This window comes from Drosophila nasuta, chromosome 2R (assembly GCF_023558535.2).
Source record: "Drosophila nasuta strain 15112-1781.00 chromosome 2R, ASM2355853v1, whole genome shotgun sequence".
Taxonomy (NCBI): domain Eukaryota; kingdom Metazoa; phylum Arthropoda; class Insecta; order Diptera; family Drosophilidae; genus Drosophila; species Drosophila nasuta.
Genome location: NC_083456.1, coordinates 8,182,621 through 8,201,798, shown reverse-complemented (window position 1 = coordinate 8,201,798; position 19,178 = coordinate 8,182,621). Strand labels below are relative to the sequence as shown.

The following is a 19,178-nucleotide window of genomic DNA, read 5'->3' as shown; positions in this document are numbered from 1 at the left end:
TGCTTGCTGTTTTGTAAATAGGTGTAACCGTTTTGGTATTTTCTAGGCATAAAATAGTCCATTGTGAAGTGCAACTCGCGGTCACGCTGCTGCCGGTAGCCAACTAAATAAGAAATGTGGACATAAATGAAAAAACAACAAACAACAACAAGAGGTGGAGCTTGGCAATGTTTTAATATTCATACAAAATGTGCCACATTACACCTGCATATATTGTCAATTTAAATATTTGGAAATCGAGTGTCTTTTGGGGTGCGAATCTAATATTGATGGTGAAAGTGAATAATAAGTATGCCAAATAATCGAAAATAAGTGTATTAAATATAGCTCCACCATGGGTCAGTCGGCGGGTAAAATCGGTAAGTTAAAGTCCAAAAATTAAAGGAACAATTTTCTTTGTTCGTTTTTAATTTACTCAGTGGGGATTAATCATTTGTTAGCCTTCTATCGGCTCTCAAGTGATTATGCTTTAACTGGCCCACCAAGCAGTATTGAATATAAATAAATGAAATATGCATTATATATGTATGTTTGTATGTGTGTACGTGAGCCTCTATGGCACATTTGGCAATATAAAGGCTGCCGCATTCCAATAAGGTTTGTGACCTTCCCCCGACACGCGTATTGAATCAGCTGTTTGCGTTAGAGATGTCCGGGATGGCCGTATTTTCGAATGCCAAATATACCAATTTTCAAATACCATGTATGTTTTTTCATTTAATTTAAGATGTTTCAAAACTTTTTGTTTTCAAAAGATTCAGACATTGCATTTCATATTTTATATAATTAAAAATGTTTTTAAAATGCTTAACAACAATCATGCTAAAAAACTTTTTAAATATACAACAAGAATACAGTATATACTAAATTCGATCCCCCTGGCGGACGATTTTCGAAGCTGCGCCATTGCGATAGTTTTGAAAAGTATTCGAAGGAAAAAGCCGTTACATTTTTAAACAATTTATAAATTATAGTGTCTGTAAATCAAGATGTAATTTTAAAAATTCTTAGTTGAGTGTTAGGAATTTATGTTACGAAACTGAATGTTATGAATTTTATCATAATATATATTAATGATATGAAACAATAAGATTATTACAATTAATAGATCATATGCATACGTCTTATATCAAATAATTGTTCGAATGTAATAAAAACAGGACTTTTTAAATATTTTCAATGCAGTGTCATTTTCGCATATTATGTCACTTTCACATATTATAGTTAAATATTATACTCTTTAAATATAATTTATAGTCCGCATTTTGGAAAATTTAAGTCGACATGGAGTGAAAATTTATGAGGTTAAGAATTCTATTTAAAACTTCTAAGTAAAGATTTTCAAAACTTAATGCAGAAAATATGACTTTAGTACATCTTAGACTCTTACCTAACAAGCCCTTCGTTTCTATCCGTATTCCGACAATTCTGATCCTTTCAATGAGGACATCAAACCCGTAAGCAGCTTAGATCTTCAGAAAGTCAAATACTGAAGTGATTACCAAAGGAGTGGAAAAACTCTCACACAACTATGAAAACAGCTCAAGCATGGAATTTAATCAATAGATGGGCGCGAACTTTGACGTAATCTCTTAGGGTTACAGGTGCTACAAAGAGACCAAGTCCAGTTACCTTTTACCTGTTACAATTTTATAAAGATTCTTAATTTCAATGCAGCTGGCAAACAATAAATTATACAGTTTATAGCAATGATTTCTTATAAAAACAAACCGAGGAATCCAATGAAAAAAAGAAGAACAACGAAGGATAATGGAAAACCCAATAAGTGAAAATGCGGAGCGCACATTTGGCAGGTCACAGGTAGAAATAACGTACAGCACACTGACCATGACCGAAACAAAGGACCAAGACAAAGGACGAACGCAGCAGGACCAGCACAAGGACAATACCAGTTACCATTCCCTTGCAGCTCCGTATGACTTGCCAAATACGCGAAACTCAATGCCAGACGCAGTTTTCCAATATTTACCCATGTTGGCGAGGGGAAAAAACTGCGATCAGTTTTTCAATAACTAACGGGGCATATATCTACTACTAGATACTGTTTGCGATCCCACATATGTTGATTTCATTTAAGTTTTTGGCGGGTATTTCGGAAATGCGCAGGACGCGCATGATATTTGATTAGCGTATGCGGATGTGAAAGGAAGTGGCAGCATGCAAGCCCCGAAAAACGCTAGATTTCGATCGGTTTCACCCTCAACGATCGAACGGCAACAACTGCTGCTCGCAGGTATCCAGGAACCAAAGGATCTCGTCTCTATATATAGACAGACTGTTTCCACGCACACGTACACACACACATAGAGAACTGCCTGCTGGTGTCCTGTCTCAAGTGCTTGCATAATTTCTTTCATTTCTATTTCTTTCTTATGTCTTGGGATTAGTTTTTCTATATTTATATACAATCCATACATAGAGACACACACCGTTCAGTTTCCAGTTTGCATATGTCGTTTTCTAATTAAACAAGCCACGAAGAAGAAAGCATTTCATGCACATTTGTTACAGTTTGGTTTTTGTGTTAATTTTATTGATCAGTTCACATCGATAGCCGAAAGAATTCCAACCTGGAGCAGCTGAAGTCCTCCTGTCAATATGTTAACTCAGCTGCCAACGATAAGAGTATCATATATATTTGAGTTTCCACAATGAGTCGTATTTATAAACAATATTTGTCAGTTCTTAAATTCATATAATTAGTTAAATTAAAAGAACCTCATACATAGCATATCTATTGTCATTTAGTTATCGCGAACCCCAAACCTTTGCCTATAATAAATATTCAATTAAAATTGATTCTCAGTCTGGCAATTTGTTGATAATTGATTTAATTTAGTCTTCAAACCTGGCCATCATCAAGGTTAAGTCATAAACCATTTCCCACATTCTGATAACGCGACTTGATATCTAGTTAATAGTGATTTGTGGATCGTCTGATATGACGACACCTAATGCTTCTGATAAAATACCTCTGTTATGGCGCATAATTTAACAATTTAATAGGGTGCAGTCGAAAGACTTTTTATTGATAAGAAAGTATTATGGAATAAAACTGAATGAATGAAAGAATAAAAACAACATTTTTATTTTATAATAATTGTACCTCATTAAATCCAGAATATACAAGGATAAACGAATGTGTATTGAGTGGAGCTGGAATTGAATGAAAGCAAGACTCATATTTTATAGTAAATCTGTAGAAATCTGATAAACCAAGAAATTAAAAATATTCAAGAATTAACGTATTTATTCAGGTCTGAATGAATAAATTATAGAAAAACTCATATTTTATTATAACTTAGTTATGTTCCTAAATAATTTTAAATATTTAACTTACTGATTTCCAAATACATATCATTTTTAAATATAAATAAAATATGTTTTGATTGTATTGTTACTAGAAAAGCACATTTTCAAATTATTAGAAACGTTGCTTCTAAAAAAAGAGCCTTTCGAAGTTTCCCAAACCTTTTGCAAATAAGAATTAATGAGCTTGTGCATCAAGACAGGATGATCTGATCTGCTGATCATGGGGACACGTGATCTTGTGGCTTTTTGTTGATTGCGTGGACAACTGTTGTCGTTGTCTGAGTCTGAGCCGACCAAGAAAAGGCTCTATGATGAAGGACAATAATTGCTTTGGCCATCGGTATGTCTGTCTTTGCGATGCTTTTGCTCTTGCTTATGGTTGATAGCAGATGCAACTGCCAAGCAGCCAGAGAACCAGATCGGAAGGGATCAACTCGACACGAAGACGGACAGACTGAAAAAGCATTTAAATTTTGATATTAAAGTGGAAATGCATATTCAGCATCCTGGCAGCAGGCGCGCGTCCGTCTAAATGTGAGGAAATACAGCTGCTGTCGCTGATCCTGGCGAAAAAGAAAGGAACAAAAAAAAATACAGAAAGTGCAGCAACAACAAATACAAGTAAAAAGGACGTTGGCAAAAACAGGAACCAACGCAGTGTAGTAGATGTAGTGCAAAAACTCGAAACCTACCCCCAGAAAGTAAAGTAAAGTCGCATCTGTGGTTGCATTTATATGACTGAAAGGGTTTTCAGGTTAGTTCGCTGGCTGGGCCCTGGCTTGGACTATTCACTGTTTGTTTGCTTTTTGCCATTTCCAGGTGTAAATTTTTGCTTTTATTTCATTCACTCTTTTGTGCTCATATGCATATCGTATATCGACGGGTTCGGGCTCGGGATCGGGATTGTGAAGTTGGGATAGGATTGTGTATTGTGGCAAATAGTTAAACACGTGGCGAACGTGCGCCAGTTGTCTGCTGATAAGACACCGCCATCCCTCCATAAATACTCGATATTTATATACCAGACCTTACTTTACATTCATATTTTGTTTTTTTGCCAGCTCCTTCTTTAGGGTCTCTTAGGCGCCCCCCAAATGCAGCTGTCGCACTTTTGTCTGCCTGGGGGAGATAATTCTGTCGTCTTTGCGCTTCTGTTTGTCTTGTCTTTGCCATATTTCTTAAATTTTGTTGTATATTTAAATTTAGAATTCGTATGTGGCCCCATTTGCGAAATAAAATCGCTCTCCATAGGAGTTGCCCCGACTCTCCCACGAACATTGCAAACATCTGCTGGCTGTATAAAGTTCCGTTCCCTTACCTCTCATCTTCCTCAGGCTCTTTGGCTATTCCATTGCCTTTGCCTGTTTTTCTTCTATTGCCCATTTGTCTTGGCCCTGACAATTGTCATTGGGTTCAAGCGAACCGTTTTGGGTTCAAGGCTCTATTGTCTTCAGATGTCACATAGGCCAAGATCAACATTTTATATACTTCCTAAGCGTAGCAATCCATGGTTATTTAAATCAATGCCTGTAGCAAATGGTATGGCCAAGCGTTTAATGAAAATGCCAAGCGAAAATATTTTCTTTGCTTTTGCGATATTGATGATCTCATAACAAAATATTCTCTGACGTCTACTCTGGAATCTGGCCTATTATGATGTAGGGAAGATTTCTTATCAACTTTGGTAACACAGTTGTAGGTATTACCTAAAAATATACATATATACATAATATATTAAAAGTGTAAGAATAAAAACCAATTCCATGAATCACACACAAATCGAGTGCTTTATCAAATAAATTTATGGTTTATTCCCTAATTGACTTCCACTTCAGAAATTACTGTGACGATAAGAACTCGTAACTAGCGATTTTTTACAATGATTCGAATAGAGAAATTGTTTTCATTTTATCATCGGGGATTTTAAGTAAAAAATCCCTTTTTAACTTGCAGAAAGTTGCGAAATTCAGAAGGGAAAAATAATACAGATAAGCTCTATGCCGAAATTTATCCCAGCATCTATCGTTACATATTATAGCTAAACTTTCCCCCCAGTTTTCATGTGAGTTGTCTGACGAGTTCATAGCGCAAAGCCATTAAAACAATTTACATAGTTTCCCAGTTAATTTTCGCGTATTAACACTCAACTTCAGCCGGCCCCCTAAAAAACCAAAAAGCAAGCTCAAAAAAATGTCTTGAACTTTGCTGAACTGTGGCCAAAAGTGCCGCAAAACAGTTAGCAGAGAGAATCTAAGTGCAAAGAGCAGCAGCTTGGTCAAAAAGCAAACCTGGCCTAGAACAGCCAAAAGACGCCAGCAGCAGTTGCCAACAACAATAACAAGAAAAAGCAGCGGTGTTCAAGGTGCACACCATGATCAACAACAACAACTTTGAAAAATTATAAGGGAGGCTCAATGCACGCGAAAAGTAAGCACAAAAGGAAACCATAGTAAATAAGAAACAGCTGCAAGCTGTGCTGCGTTGGTGTTGCCTGCTGGTCTTTCGCTCTCTCCGTCTCTGTAGTCTCTCTCTCCCTCACGAACATCCTCTCGACCAGAGATGTGAGTTGCACTCATGCGGCGTCAAGCAAGTTAAAATACGAACACAGATAACACGAGCACTGACTGCGCGATACGAAAGCGTATCGTGGTCGTTCGTGTCACGAACTCACCACCACTCAGCTGCTCTGCCTGCTGCTGGCGCTGGGCAAAGTCAGTGAGGGAGCGTTTTTCTTTGCCGTTGCCGCTGCAAAGAAGTTTCAGTTATAAAATTGACGCTGAAGTGTTTGGTTCGCAGCTCGCTCGCTCGTCCGTTCGTTCGTTCGTTTGTTTGTTCGTTTCGCTTCCCCGTTCGCGTTGTGGGCACCAAAAATAAAACACATTGAAAATAGCCAAAATGTATTAATATCAAACACTTATTTAATGCCAACATTTGTTTGTTTGCAACGTTTTTAAGTTACGCTCTCGGTAAGGCGTGTGTGTTAAATTTGTTCGTCCGTTAAATTTGAAATTGCACAAGTGTTAGAAAACGTATCATGGGTCTATCGGATATACCAGCCAACTACATGCAACAACAGCCCAGCCAAATGCTGCAGCATCATCTACAGCAGCAGCAACATCATCACAATGCTGCCGCCGCGGCAGCTGCAGCAGCGGCTCATGTTCTGGCCATGGAGAACAATGAGCTGATGATGAGTCCCAAGGACAAAATGTCCAGTAAAAAGAAAATGCATTTGCTGAAGAAGATCAAGAAACGCTTTGGACTCGGTTAGTACAACAAACAATCAAACAACAATTTCCCAGCCCCTAAATTACGGCGTGCGAAAATTCAACTTGAACTACATAAATAATTCATGTAAAAAAAAAACACGAAAAAGCTACTTGAATTAATTTTGCATTTCTTGAAAGCAATTCCCACATATTATTAACATACGCTCGAACCACCGTTTTTCATTCATTCTCAGTTGGCTTAATTAATGCGGCGAAGATAAATAAATACATTAAAGCGTTAAACAACAACAATAACAATAGCAACAGCTGCGACTTTATGAATACATTAGCGTTTTGCTGACTACAAATGAAAGATCAGCCGTAAATACGCAAAAAAAAAAACCACTTGAGATTGTTTAAACAAAAAGTGTGTGTGTTTTTGTTTGTTGGGCGAGGTTAAAATGATTTCAACCTGGCTGGAAAGCAATAGAGGGATTTGCAAACATAATATTCCAGCTATAATTTCTTCCAACAAATGAAATCAGAAATAAAGCAAGTCAACAACCCTTTAATATCAACCCTTTAAATCAAAGGTTAATTGCAATTAAACTTAAAATAAAACAACCTCTTTAAAATACTGACAACTCGGGAAGTGATAGTTATTCCTAATACAAACATTCCAGAGAACCCTTCCAACAGACAAAAGATCACATATGTAAAAAAAAATGAAATTGTTGAAAAATAATAACAAGTCGGGAAGCGATAGTTATTTGCAATCCAAACATTCTTTCCAGCAGATGTTTTTCAGTAATTCCAACGAATTGACCGGAAGTCGCTGTTGATCTTTTTTGACTGTGAAAACACCGAGATTACAATTTGCCAAAACATTCATAAGAAACGTACAAATTGACCAAACCAACTTCCAGATATGAGAATGTGTAGTATGTGTTTATTTTCGATGCATACCACAAACAAAACTTCCAACAGAAGACAAGACAAGCGGGGCGATCGAGCGAGCGATTATGTTTATCATAGCGATTACTTTTTGGCTTCGACTCTTTCGCTTTTTTTGGTTTTTGTTTTGATTGCATTCAGCTGGAAAAGCTTCTCTCGCATTCTCGCCCAGAAGGTAAAAACAGAGAGACTGAGAGAAAAAAAATGTACCCAGCCCAAAGCCAAGTCAAGTCAATGACGCATACATTACTGCGCATGGCTTGATCGCACTGTAGCCCCTCCTCCTCTTGCTGCGCCCCCGCAACAGTCCCGCCAAGTCTAGCCAAATGCCCCATTCAGCAGTTGATGTTGTTCACGATGCTGTTGTTGTTGTTGTTTGGATTTGTACGCGAAGCGCCGTTGCCGCCGTCGGCAAAGCAAAGCAAAGCAGAGAATAACAACAAAAAAGTAGGCAGAAGACAAGCTTGAAAAGTCACGTCTATTGGAGTGAAAGAGAGACAGAGCGAGATAAGGAGTCTAACTGAAGTTGTTGTGGGCACTCTGCTTTGGGCTTCACCTTCCAATGGCCATTCTCCTTCCAATCCCCGCTCTTGCCATCACTAACCATACCATTCCCAATTCCATTCCATTTGACTTTGTACGTGCGGCATTTGTGCTGCGTATCGGTAATCAATGAAATTACATTGTTTTTGTTATTGTTGCAGTTGCCTGGAATCAGCTGCTTTAGCTTTTGTTTTTTCTCTATTACATTTGTAGTTGTTGCTGTTGTTGTTGTGACGTCGTCTTCCTCTTCTTCGTCTTCGCCTGTTGGCATGCAGACATTGCTTTGGCTTTGGCTAAAGTTTATCTGCTTTTACTTGAGCGCTTCTCACGGTTTACTTTTGGTGAAGACGACGCTGCCAACTTCTCTCAAATTTCAAATGCATTGTGCGGGCTTCACAGTTGAGCTCAGTTTTGTGGACTCTTTCGATTGTTGTTACGCGCGGGCAAATATTTGCCCAGTGCAAATAAGCGACACAAACAGAGCTTCACAACACTCCCCCACTGCACACACATACACTTGCATCATGAGTTCTTGTATGTGTGCGTGTGCGATAAACGAAACCGCACAACTTTCTGTTGATGGTTCGTTTTATTCGTTCATTCGCTCGTTTGTAGTTTGCCTATGAGCTCATGAGAGCGAGCGAATATGCGTCATCCTTGAGAGCTTTTCAGTCAAAGTATTCTATAGTATACTATATATAGATATTTGTATATACACAATTGTTATTTCTAATTGTGGTCAAGCTGATAGCGTTACTTAGTTAGTCTTTCTTTTTTCCTTTCCTTTGATAAGTGTCTAGGGCACAAATATCAAGAGCTAGTTAAACTGCTTACTGCGTCTAACTTTTCGACCGCATCTCGAACACTCGATCATTCAGATGCGACATACGATATCTATTTTATCATAGTTTATCATACCGACCTACATTTTGTTACATGTTTTTTTTTCTCGTTTCCCTGTTTATCAGTTAATGAACCAGCTGAGCACGTGTAGAAAAAAAAAAAGGAAAAATAATATTAATAGTTTGCCAAGCGAATAGATAATACTCGTTGCACTGTTGCACCCCATAGTTGGGAGATAAAATAGTTTTGTGCGCCTTGCTGCGACTTGGGTGTCGCAAGAACAGCTGTAAAACAAAGGCAGGTAGCAACAGGTAAGACAAGGCTTAGATGCGGGTCAAGACAGCTGCCTTTGGGCAAAGATACTCGGCAATTAAGCAACTCTCTGGTATTCGAAGGCATCTCGGGCCAATTATATACGCCCAGAGTCAGAGAGCCGATAAATTGTTTCTACTACCTACGGGTCTACAACAAAATACATACATATGCACATAACACAAGTATAAACCAAGTCCCAAAAAAAGAATCAGAACAAACTTCAGCTGTTCATCGATCGGGTTTCTTGTTCTTGTTTCACAGTCTTCTGGAGGTCGACATTTAAATAAAGCTTAGCTATACATTTAACACATATGCACCTATATATCTTTTATGGGCTAAACTAGATTTTTTGTGTATTATTTTTGCGTACGAAATTTTGTCGCAGCTGTGCGTTTAAATTATGCAAAAAAGAATGTCAAACGCTTGTCCAAAAATATATGCAAAGTTTTACAAGCTCGTTGGACTCTATTCATTATTTGAACGTTATTAATTTGGACTTCAAATGGAATGCGAAAATAAGAAGGAAAAAAAGATTTAGAGAGCAGCTTCTAACAAGAGGGGAAACAATTTCGTAGCAATAAATACGCGATAAAACAATAAAACATGCCACTCGAATTATCGACTTAAATGCATTGTAATAATGTTATAATGATGTGTAAGCTCTTCAGCATGTTTTCCTCCCTCAGCCCACTCGTCTATTATACTCGTGCTTCTTCTTCATAAGTGCAATTCAACTCAAGCAGCAAGCCGCTCAACGCTCGAGTGATTTAATTACACAAAGCCGCCATGAACAAGAAGTAGATGAAAAGCAAAATGAGGAGCAGAAGGTGGAAGGGGGCCAAAGATGTGCAGTCAAGTGCGCCGACTTCTCTCGCTGCTCTTATGTGTGTGAGGAAATGCAATACATACACAATAGTTTATGCAGCTGTATTGTTGTAACTCTTCTCACTAGCCCTTTTAATATAGCAACAATTGCAACGCTTCGATAAACACACGCACACAACAATAACGGAAGAAAGCCAAGTCGCCATCTTATCTTTATTTATAAGTGTATGATGCTATATGTATATATACAATATGCTACATCAAAATAGGTTTATGTTTATGTACCTTAGGCTGCCGTTCGCTATTTTGAGGTCTCTTCGCTTCTCTTGGTTGGGGTCGCATGCTTCAGCGCGCATATGGGCCTCCCTCTCTCTCAACACTCCTACATCGCGAGTGAGGGGAAGCGAGATGGTGGAGGAGGTGGGGGTGTCGTAAACAACGATGGAACTTGTAAAAATAACCATGTAAATTTGATTTGGCCACCCTAGCGTCAGCTAATTATATGAACACTACACAATTTGTGCGTTTGACGGGAAAAGCTGAAAATTGATAGATGAGCAGGGAAATATTATGACTTTAAGAGTCATTGAACCTCCGCGCTAAAGGTGCGATCAATAATTATTAGGCGAGCACTTCAAGGGCTGCCACCCTAACTAACTGTACAGTGCTGTTACTTAACAGTGACTCATACTCGTTGTATGTAATGCATCCCTGGCAATGTCATCAGATTACGCTTAATCGCATAAAAAGTGCAATGCACGAAAATAACAGTAGCAGTATCAGCAGCAACTATGACTGTAGACAACTACAACATTCAATATATTTGACCTCTCGCCGGCCCTCGATTATAGTCGGCCGTTTGTTTGTTGTGCAATTATTTCTCTCGTTTGTCAGTATTTTATTTGCGCATTTCTTTCGCTGCCATCATCTCTGTTATTGTCGTTGTGCTTTTACTCGTTTAGCTAACTGCTTCTAAAGTTGGATTGTCAAAGTGTTGGACAGCGTGAGAGTGAGGTTGCATATGCATGTGTATGTATTTGAGTAATTGGTTGATGCTTTTGCGGTTTCCGCTGCTGCTGAGCGGAAGCGGTTTTGCATGCATTGAAAGTAAGTAGAAGAACAGCAACAAGTTGCGCAGTTTAGTCAGCCTTGTGCTGCTCTCTCGCTCACTCACATGCACTTTTCATAGAAAGTTTAACAATTTTAAGGTTGACGTCAGCTTCTTGCCTACGCATCGCACCGGTTTGAGGTTATAGGTCACGTGCTGCTTTAGCAATACGTTATTGTTGCCCACGTGCAACACGACGAGTGTTGTTTGAACTGAACGTGTGGCAACAATTAAAGCGAAGGCCTCTTAATTATGCCGGAAATGCTTGACAATTAAAAAAAAAGGGAGGGGGAGAGAAAAAGACAGCGCGTGTGCATAGATCGATTACAAAGTGTATCAATTGGTCGGCCCACGTTGCCACTGCGGTCAAAAATTGACAGTTGAGTTGAGTGGGTGCGTCCATGATACAATTATACAAGGTAGTCTCGTCGGAAAAAGCTTCCTCAGTACGCATTCGTATTTCGACGCAAGAGGTTGTCTGCGGACGAATTTTTTTTCTGCAATTAACCCTTGTGCAAATTACATTTTGCAATGTATGCCGCAGATACGGGTAGAATTAAAACATTTCGAGAATTAGAGAATTCTCATATATATTGTTAATATTATTCATAAACAACTTACATTTTAGAAATATGTCAAAAAGACATTAATATTAGCTTCAAATTATGTAAATATTAATATCATCGTCTAAGGGTTAATGCGCATTTCATTGTCGTCTCGCTCACACTGCTTTCACTCGCACTCATTGTTATGTTTAAAGTCGGACAGCTTTTTCCGACGAGACTACCTTGTATAATTGTATCATGGGTGCGTCGATCTCTCTCCTTCTCACTCGGTCACTTACTAACATGCGCTTGAGCTTTCGATTAGCTTCGTAAGCTTAGGCTTTAAGTTTGAGGCTTGTCCAAAGCAAAAATCAAAAGCCCACATATTAACTCTCATTTTAGTCACCACCGGCAACCTACACACAATTTATTAGTGGGAAATTAGTTAGTTGACATACTATGACAACAACAACGACAAGAGAGGCGTGGGCCGTGGGGCATAACTCAATTTGTGGGCAGACTTGTCTGGCGTTGCCACTTGTCACAAAACGATTCTCACACCCATAAAGCGAGAGAGACACTTGCACAATGCAACTCACTCGTATGTTAAATTCTTGGGAACGTGACAATCAAGCGTTAATCAATGCTAATTAATTGCCCACAATGGCGCCAATTAACCTGTAATAAATATGCGTAATAGATGAAAATTGTGACAAAGCAAAAAAGCCTTGAATATTGAACTACATACATACATATAAAGTAAACATTAAAACATCTAACACTTATTCCTCTTTTAAGGAAGTTTTTCTTTCTTCTCCCTTTTATGACATCTTTTCTTTGATTTCCGTTGCTTTTAAATTTTAAAATTTAAAACATTTGATATGACATTAAAAATATCCCAAATTATTCCCAACGATCAGTTTACTCTTTTCGCTTTATGTGAACTACACTTTAGCCCAGTTAACAATGGACCAAATGACCAATTTCGATAGCTTCTTCGGACATTTTTATGACACCTGCATGATTTTCACATCTTCTCCACTAGCATCGTTTTTTATTTGGTTTTGTTTGCCACCCGCAACTGATGCAGCTGCCTCATCGTTGTCGTTGTTGTTATTGCTGCAGTTGCAATTGCAATTATTGTTGCTTGTTACAGGTTTTTGTGTTGTTGTTTTTTGCCATCCACTTTATATAGTATAACTCACCGTATATATACAAATTTGGAGTCGTGGGAATAATGTTGTTGTTGCATTTGATTTTTTTTGCTCACGGCCAGCGTGGGAAATGTTTGCTTGCCGCACAGACGCGTCTTTGCAGCAAAACGGTAAATCAGGTTTTTCCTTCAGCCCCCAAAAAAAACCAAAAACAAAATCTACGAAAATTTGCCTGCTGATCGTTTGGCAGATCGTTGCTCGTTTGGCGGTTCGCTTCGGCCCTCAATGCGGGACACGTTTGTCGATGATGTTCGTGTTGATGTTGCTGCTTGTCGGCGAAACTCCAAAAAGCGTGAACTCCAATTTTACAGTCCAAAACTTATGTGCAACTGCAAACGCAACATGCAGTTTGGGCCAATTTGCGTCTTAACAATGATAATAACCGATCATCGAAGCGAACAAGCTAATCGAAATTAAGCGAAATTTGTGAATAAAATTTGAGATGTTTCTTCTTCATGGAAAAAAAGATAAACCTATCTTAATACTTTTAACATCAACAAATCCCAATTTACTCAGGAAACTCAATCTATAAATTAAATTCGTTTGCAATTCTCTTCAATTTGCTTTCTCTATATAGACTTATCAAAGATCATTTCTCAACCCTCCTTGAAATTACAACTCTCCCCCATTGGAGCTCATTAGATGAGTTAACCCTGCTGCTATTGGCCAGGCTAATTAATTGTGGCTGTGCTTGTCACCAGCTAATTGAAATGATGGTCGCGTCGCGCGTTAACCGTTTGATTTAAGCGTTGGGAAAGAAAACAAAACACGCGCATGATATTACGAGTATTTCATTCATGTCGAAGTCGATGCCGATGGCGATGTCTTTTGTAATTCATTGACAACGTCTGGACTATTGAGGTCTGCGTCTCTGTCTCTGTCTGTGTCTGGGGCAAAAAGTAGGCGTCGCCAGTCGCAGTCAGGCGACAACATCCTGCAGCTAATAAGCCCAATACACGTACAACACAACACAGAGGAGAAGGAAAAGTGGAGCCGCGAAAAACGTGATTTCCGACTTCCTCGTTCCTCGTTCGTTGCGGGGCATTTCATAAATATTGATGGCTCCGCTTGATGTTGGCATTCTACAGGCCACAATATGTATTTGAGTTGACCATCTTCTCGCTCTTTGTCGCTTTCTTGCCTGATCTCTAATGGGAGCTACCGGAAGCAGAGCTGCTGCTTCTCCTGTCGCTGCTCCGCTTCCTTTTTGGGAAGACTCGCAGACTTCCTGGATGGGCCGGAAGCGCACTTAGCATATGAGTTTGATTTTGCTTCTTGAATTGCAACCGCACAGAGATTTTCTTATGCAGACCTCTCTTCTTACACTTCTTTCGGTTGTCTGGCTATGCTATCTCCTCATATCACTGGGGCATTGAACGCATTGAATTTCAACCCCTAAGCCAAGCCTGAGTCTCGAGTCTTTGCAGCGCTAAAGATACTTTTGTGCCTCGACCTCGTCCCTTTTTCTTGTAACGTCATCTATGTATCTCGGTTCCAAATTTTCTTTTTCGAAATTTAAACATCTGCCGCTTTTTTTTGTGTTTTGTTTGCCTTCCCTTTGCTATACATATTGTTTCGCTTGCAACAACCCCTGTTGATCGGCGTTGCAACAACCCTCGCTTAGTTTTGTTTAAGGGTTGTTTTACCTGTCGCTGCTCTTGTTCTCTCTCTCTTTTGCTGCGCAGCTGCCTCAAAAAAGCAAAAGCAACGCCTCGCAAGAGGCAAAGGCAGCTGCCACATGCTGCATGCCGCATGCCGCCTGACCAAATAATGAGCAGAGACCGATCTTAAAGACGTTGCGACCGCCTGTTGCGAGACGCCTGCCACGCGCCGCATATCAACATGGTAATCAACCTTGTCTGTCTGTCCTGTGTGTCTTATTCGTCCTGCTGTCGCAAGTTTTCTGTTTGATCGTCTGCCACATTTTGCAACTGTTGGCATGCCGCCTCAGTCTTCGATCTTCTCATCTCAACATTCTCCATATGCCCCGAAAATAAAAAACTGAGAAAAAACCTGTCGCCAGATCGTAATTATAATCGAAGGATGCCACCTCAAAAGTAATTGTTGGACAGCTGCTACTATTTTATAGGGGCTCGCACGCTCAAGGTGCAATAATCATTATAATAAAAACATTCAACTTATTCGATTTCCCATTTAAATAAATGCAAACTTCTTGCCTGCATTCCGTAGAAAGAGAGAAACTGAAAAAAAAAACAACTGTTGAATAGCTAGAGTTACACATGGTTGAGTCAAGCCATCGCTCTTTAAGCAGGTAGAGAAATCTAAGACTCCGCCTAACCATGTGCTAGATCTCAAATTACAACAGAAGCCCCAGCCCAAGTCCCTGACCCAAGTCCATTAACCCCCCCAAAAAAAAACCCTATTACTTTGAACAGCACGTGACTTTGATGCGCAGATTATTGAACTCTTCCAAAGATTTTTGATGTGAGGAATTGATCCAAAGGCGTTCGATATGCTTGAAAAAATGTATTACAGCTGTTGGTCACTTAATTCCTGGAACAATTCAAGTGCTAAGGACAAAGAGTTCCAAGGAAAGCAGACAGTTTAAAAGAAATGCGAGCAAGCGCTTAAGGAAGAGTTTACGGGAAAGGGAGAGAGCAATGAAATAAAGTAATATTTGAGGTTATGTTAAGTGTGGAGCTTTAAGACAAAGCTCTAAAAGGAAGAGTAGCTAAGTGTTGATTTAAAGAGACTTTAAGTGTAACTTAGCTAATTCGTTTATATTGTTTTCTTATGAGATTAATATACATAATATCATATTACTATTGAATATTGCCTTCCACTTAGCTCGGCAATCAGGTCTCCAATGAAACTCTATAATCGAATCTTGATGTTGATGTTAAGCTTTTCAATAACTTACTAAACAACTTGAAATAAATCATAGAACACAATTTACTAAGTTCAATCTTTTCTTCAGTTCGTCGCTCGCCCTCCTCCTGCCCGGGTCCCAACAATCTGCCGCCTCTGCAGTTCCATCAGGTGCATGGCGACAACATCCGGATCTCGAGGGATGGCACGCTTGCGCGTCGCTTCGAGAGCTTCTGTCGGGCCATCACATTCTCAGCTCGCCCGGTGCGCATCAATGAGCGCATCTGCGTGAAGTTCGCGGAGATCTCGAACAATTGGAATGGCGGCATACGCTTCGGTTTCACCAGCAACGATCCCGCAACGCTGGAGGGTTCACTGCCCAAATATGCCTGCCCCGATCTGACGAATCGTCCCGGCTTCTGGGCAAAGGCGCTGCACGAACAGTACTGCGAGAAGGACAACATTTTGTACTACTTTGTGAACAGTGCTGGCGATGTCATCTATGGCATCAACAACGAGGAGAAGGGCGTCATTCTCTCAGGCATCGATACCCGTGCTCTGCTCTGGACTGTGATCGACATCTATGGCAATTGCACCGGCATCGAGTTTCTCGACTCGCGCATTTACATGTACCAACAGCAGCAGCAGCAACAGTTGCCCGCTCCTCAGCAGCAGCAGTTGGCACTGCAGCAGATGCCATTGCAACAGTTGCCTCCCCAGCAGCAGCAACAGCAGCAGCATCTGCCACAGCAACCACTGTCGGCGCATCATCCGCTGCAGCAATCACGTCGTTCGCTGCCCGGTGGCGTCGTTGTCGACCACGAGCTGGAGCGTCATGTGATGCCATCGCTGCAGTCGCTTCACTTGGCAGGCACAGCAGCCGGAGCAGGAGCAGCGGGCATTGCCGAGCATGATCTGGCTAACGGTTTACCGCCGTTGCGCTACAATGCCAATGGCCGCCTCATCCCCGTGCCCTTCCACATTACCAAGGGACGTAATGTGCGTCTGTCGCACGATCGTTTTGTGGCCTCGCGCACCGAGTCGGACTTCTGCCAGGGTTACGTGTTCACGGCGCGTCCCATTCGCATTGGCGAGAAGCTGATTGTCCAGGTGCTGAAGACGGAACAGATGTATGTGGGCGCCTTGGCGCTGGGTTTGACGTCGTGCAATCCGGCTGTGCTGCAGCCGAATGATTTGCCCAACGATTCGGACTTTCTGCTCGATCGCCCGGAGTATTGGGTGGTCAGCAAGGATATTGCTGCGGCGCCGCAACGAGGAGACGAGATTGCCTTCTTTGTGGCCCCCAACGGTGAGGTGAGCATCAGCAAGAACAATGGACCCGCCGTCGTTGTGATGCATGTGGATCAATCGCTGCAATTATGGGCGTTCCTCGATGTCTATGGTTCGACGCAATCGCTGCGCATGTTCCGCCAGCAATTGCCCAACATGGTCGCCTATCCCTCGCAGCCGCAGATTAACGCTGGCGCAGCAGCAGCTGGCGTTGGAGTTGCTTCAGCAGCTGGTCCGTCCGCAAGTGGTTCGCGTATGCTGCCCATGGCCGAGTCGCTGAACAGCTTGAATGCCGCACAGCTGGGCAAAATGCAGCTGAATGTGACGCAATCGAATGGCACATTGGCCTCGGCAGCAGGCAACGGCAGCCGCATGATCAGCATGCCCTCCAATGGCGACATCCTGCAGATACAGCCCAATGGCGGCGGCACCGTGCTCGTCGTGAATCTGCCGCCAGCGAGCAGCTCGCATGATCTCAATGGCCAGCTGAATGGAAGGCAGACAAACTCGACGGCCGCAGCGACGGTGACGAGCAGTGGAATCCTGGCAGGCGCCTGTTCCAGCGGTACCTTGATCAGCACCACCAGCAGTCAGCAATACATTGAGGTAAGTCTTGGAATATATACAACTGAAGTACAAGGCAAAAACTGACTCTTATTTCTCTTCTTTCAACAGCCCATTGCACAGAGCACGAGCACGTTGAACGGCAGCAAGTGGAAGGACAGCTTGAGCGATCAGCAGAGCACTGACTCGAGTGCCGAGTGCACCATTTGCTATGAGAATCCCATTGATTCGGTGCTCTACATGTGCGGACACATGTGCATGTGCTACGACTGCGCCATCGAGCAGTGGCGTGGTGTTGGCGGTGGTCAGTGTCCGCTTTGCCGAGCCGTTATCCGCGATGTCATTCGCACCTACACCACATAAATGTGGCAAACCTAAAACCGGGAACAAATCAAAACTCCCATTAACTCGTACTCCCAACTTCGCAATCGAATTAAGCAATGGAATTAACACAGGAGGAGAGGAGAGAAGCGCGCAAAGAAAAACATCACAAGAGTACTCGTAGTATTAGCAACTATGTGTAGTTGAACCTGAAAACAATTAACTGATAGTTGATATCAATATTTTTGTAAAGAAAGAATGAAAGACACACACACAACAACACACAGACACACACTATGACTTGATTTTAGACATTTAGCTCATAGTAATACTATATAGTATATAGATATATATTTAATTTTTTTGTGATTTTATTGCTAAGTGCTGCGGCGACAAAGCCAAAACAAAAACAAAAGGAAATTATCAACAAATTTTATTCAAAAATATTTGACATTTTTTTGATCAATGCAGTTAATCGAACTTTATGTAGTTAGAAACCAAAGTATTTGTTTAGCTTGTAATTTGCATTTACATTTTTTTCATTTTTCAAGAAAGTTGTTGCAATTTTGCTTAGTTTTTCGTTAAAATTATGTCCAAAAAGATTTCAAATGAACTCAATCAACCATTATCATTATTATTATTATTATGAAGATTTTTTATTACATTCTTGATTTTTTGGCGTATTTAAATCGTTTTGGTGCTAAATGTTTTATCCAAAATACACTAATTGAAATTGTTATAAAGATATATGGAAAAATTTTGTTTAAGCTTGCAGCAACTATGTGACTTGCACTATGAATAAAATATGTGAATGCTTGAATGATCAATTATAACTGTAAGCATTGGAATAGAATTATTTATTAGCATGTAGATAAAACCAAAACTCTGCCGATTCAACTATTCACACCAAACAAAACAAATAACTAATTAATGGATAAGCACAAACAAACAACAAATGGAAATTGTTCAGCTATTTACTTTTGCACCAAAACCAGATAAACATGTATTTAAATATAAGTATCATTTGTAACTATTTAAGTTAATTTCTAGTCAACGAACTACACTGAAGTTTATAGAAAATTTCACTCAAAGCCTAAACTAAACTAAAACCCTAAACAAACAAAAAAAAACACAAACGAAAAGAAACAAAACTATAATATAATTAACGCACGCTATGCAATTTTAAAGAAAACGCATTTTACAATATTTAAGAACTAAGTAGTGCACAGTTTTAAACAAAATAGAACAAAAGACTTTGCTTGAAAAACAAATATTGAAAATGGAA

At 40.3% G+C, this 19,178-nt stretch overlaps 1 protein-coding gene across 2 annotated transcripts; it reads left to right on the top strand.

Annotated features, from left to right (window-relative positions):
* Positions 1-98: 98 nt before the first annotated feature.
* On the top strand, positions 99-19,085 carry LOC132784031 (protein neuralized). 2 transcript variants are annotated; one of them, XM_060789401.1, is made up of 3 exons: positions 99-359; positions 15,828-17,614; positions 17,684-19,085. In XM_060789401.1, the coding sequence occupies exons 1-3, from the start codon at positions 335-337 to the stop codon at positions 17,933-17,935; spliced, it is 2,064 nt and encodes a 687-aa protein (XP_060645384.1). In that variant the 5' UTR covers positions 99-334; the 3' UTR covers positions 17,936-19,085. The 2 variants fall into 2 exon arrangements, with proteins under 2 accessions (XP_060645384.1, XP_060645383.1); XM_060789400.1 differs by lacking the exon at positions 99-359 and adding an exon at positions 6,108-6,599.
* Positions 19,086-19,178: the final 93 nt, after the last annotated feature.

What these genes read in the sequence shown, in the direction of transcription:
- LOC132784031 (XM_060789400.1), top strand. Translation starts at nt 6,368, where the DNA reads ATGGGTCTATCGGATATACCAGCCAACTACATGCAACAACAGCCCAGC. An exon ending in CAAGAAACGCTTTGGACTCG is followed by an intron (nt 6,600 to 15,827) that starts GTTAGTACAACA and finishes TCTTTTCTTCAG; the next exon opens with TTCGTCGCTCGCCCTCCTCC. An exon ending in GCAGTCAGCAATACATTGAG is followed by an intron (nt 17,615 to 17,683) that starts GTAAGTCTTGGA and finishes TTCTTTCAACAG; the next exon opens with CCCATTGCACAGAGCACGAG.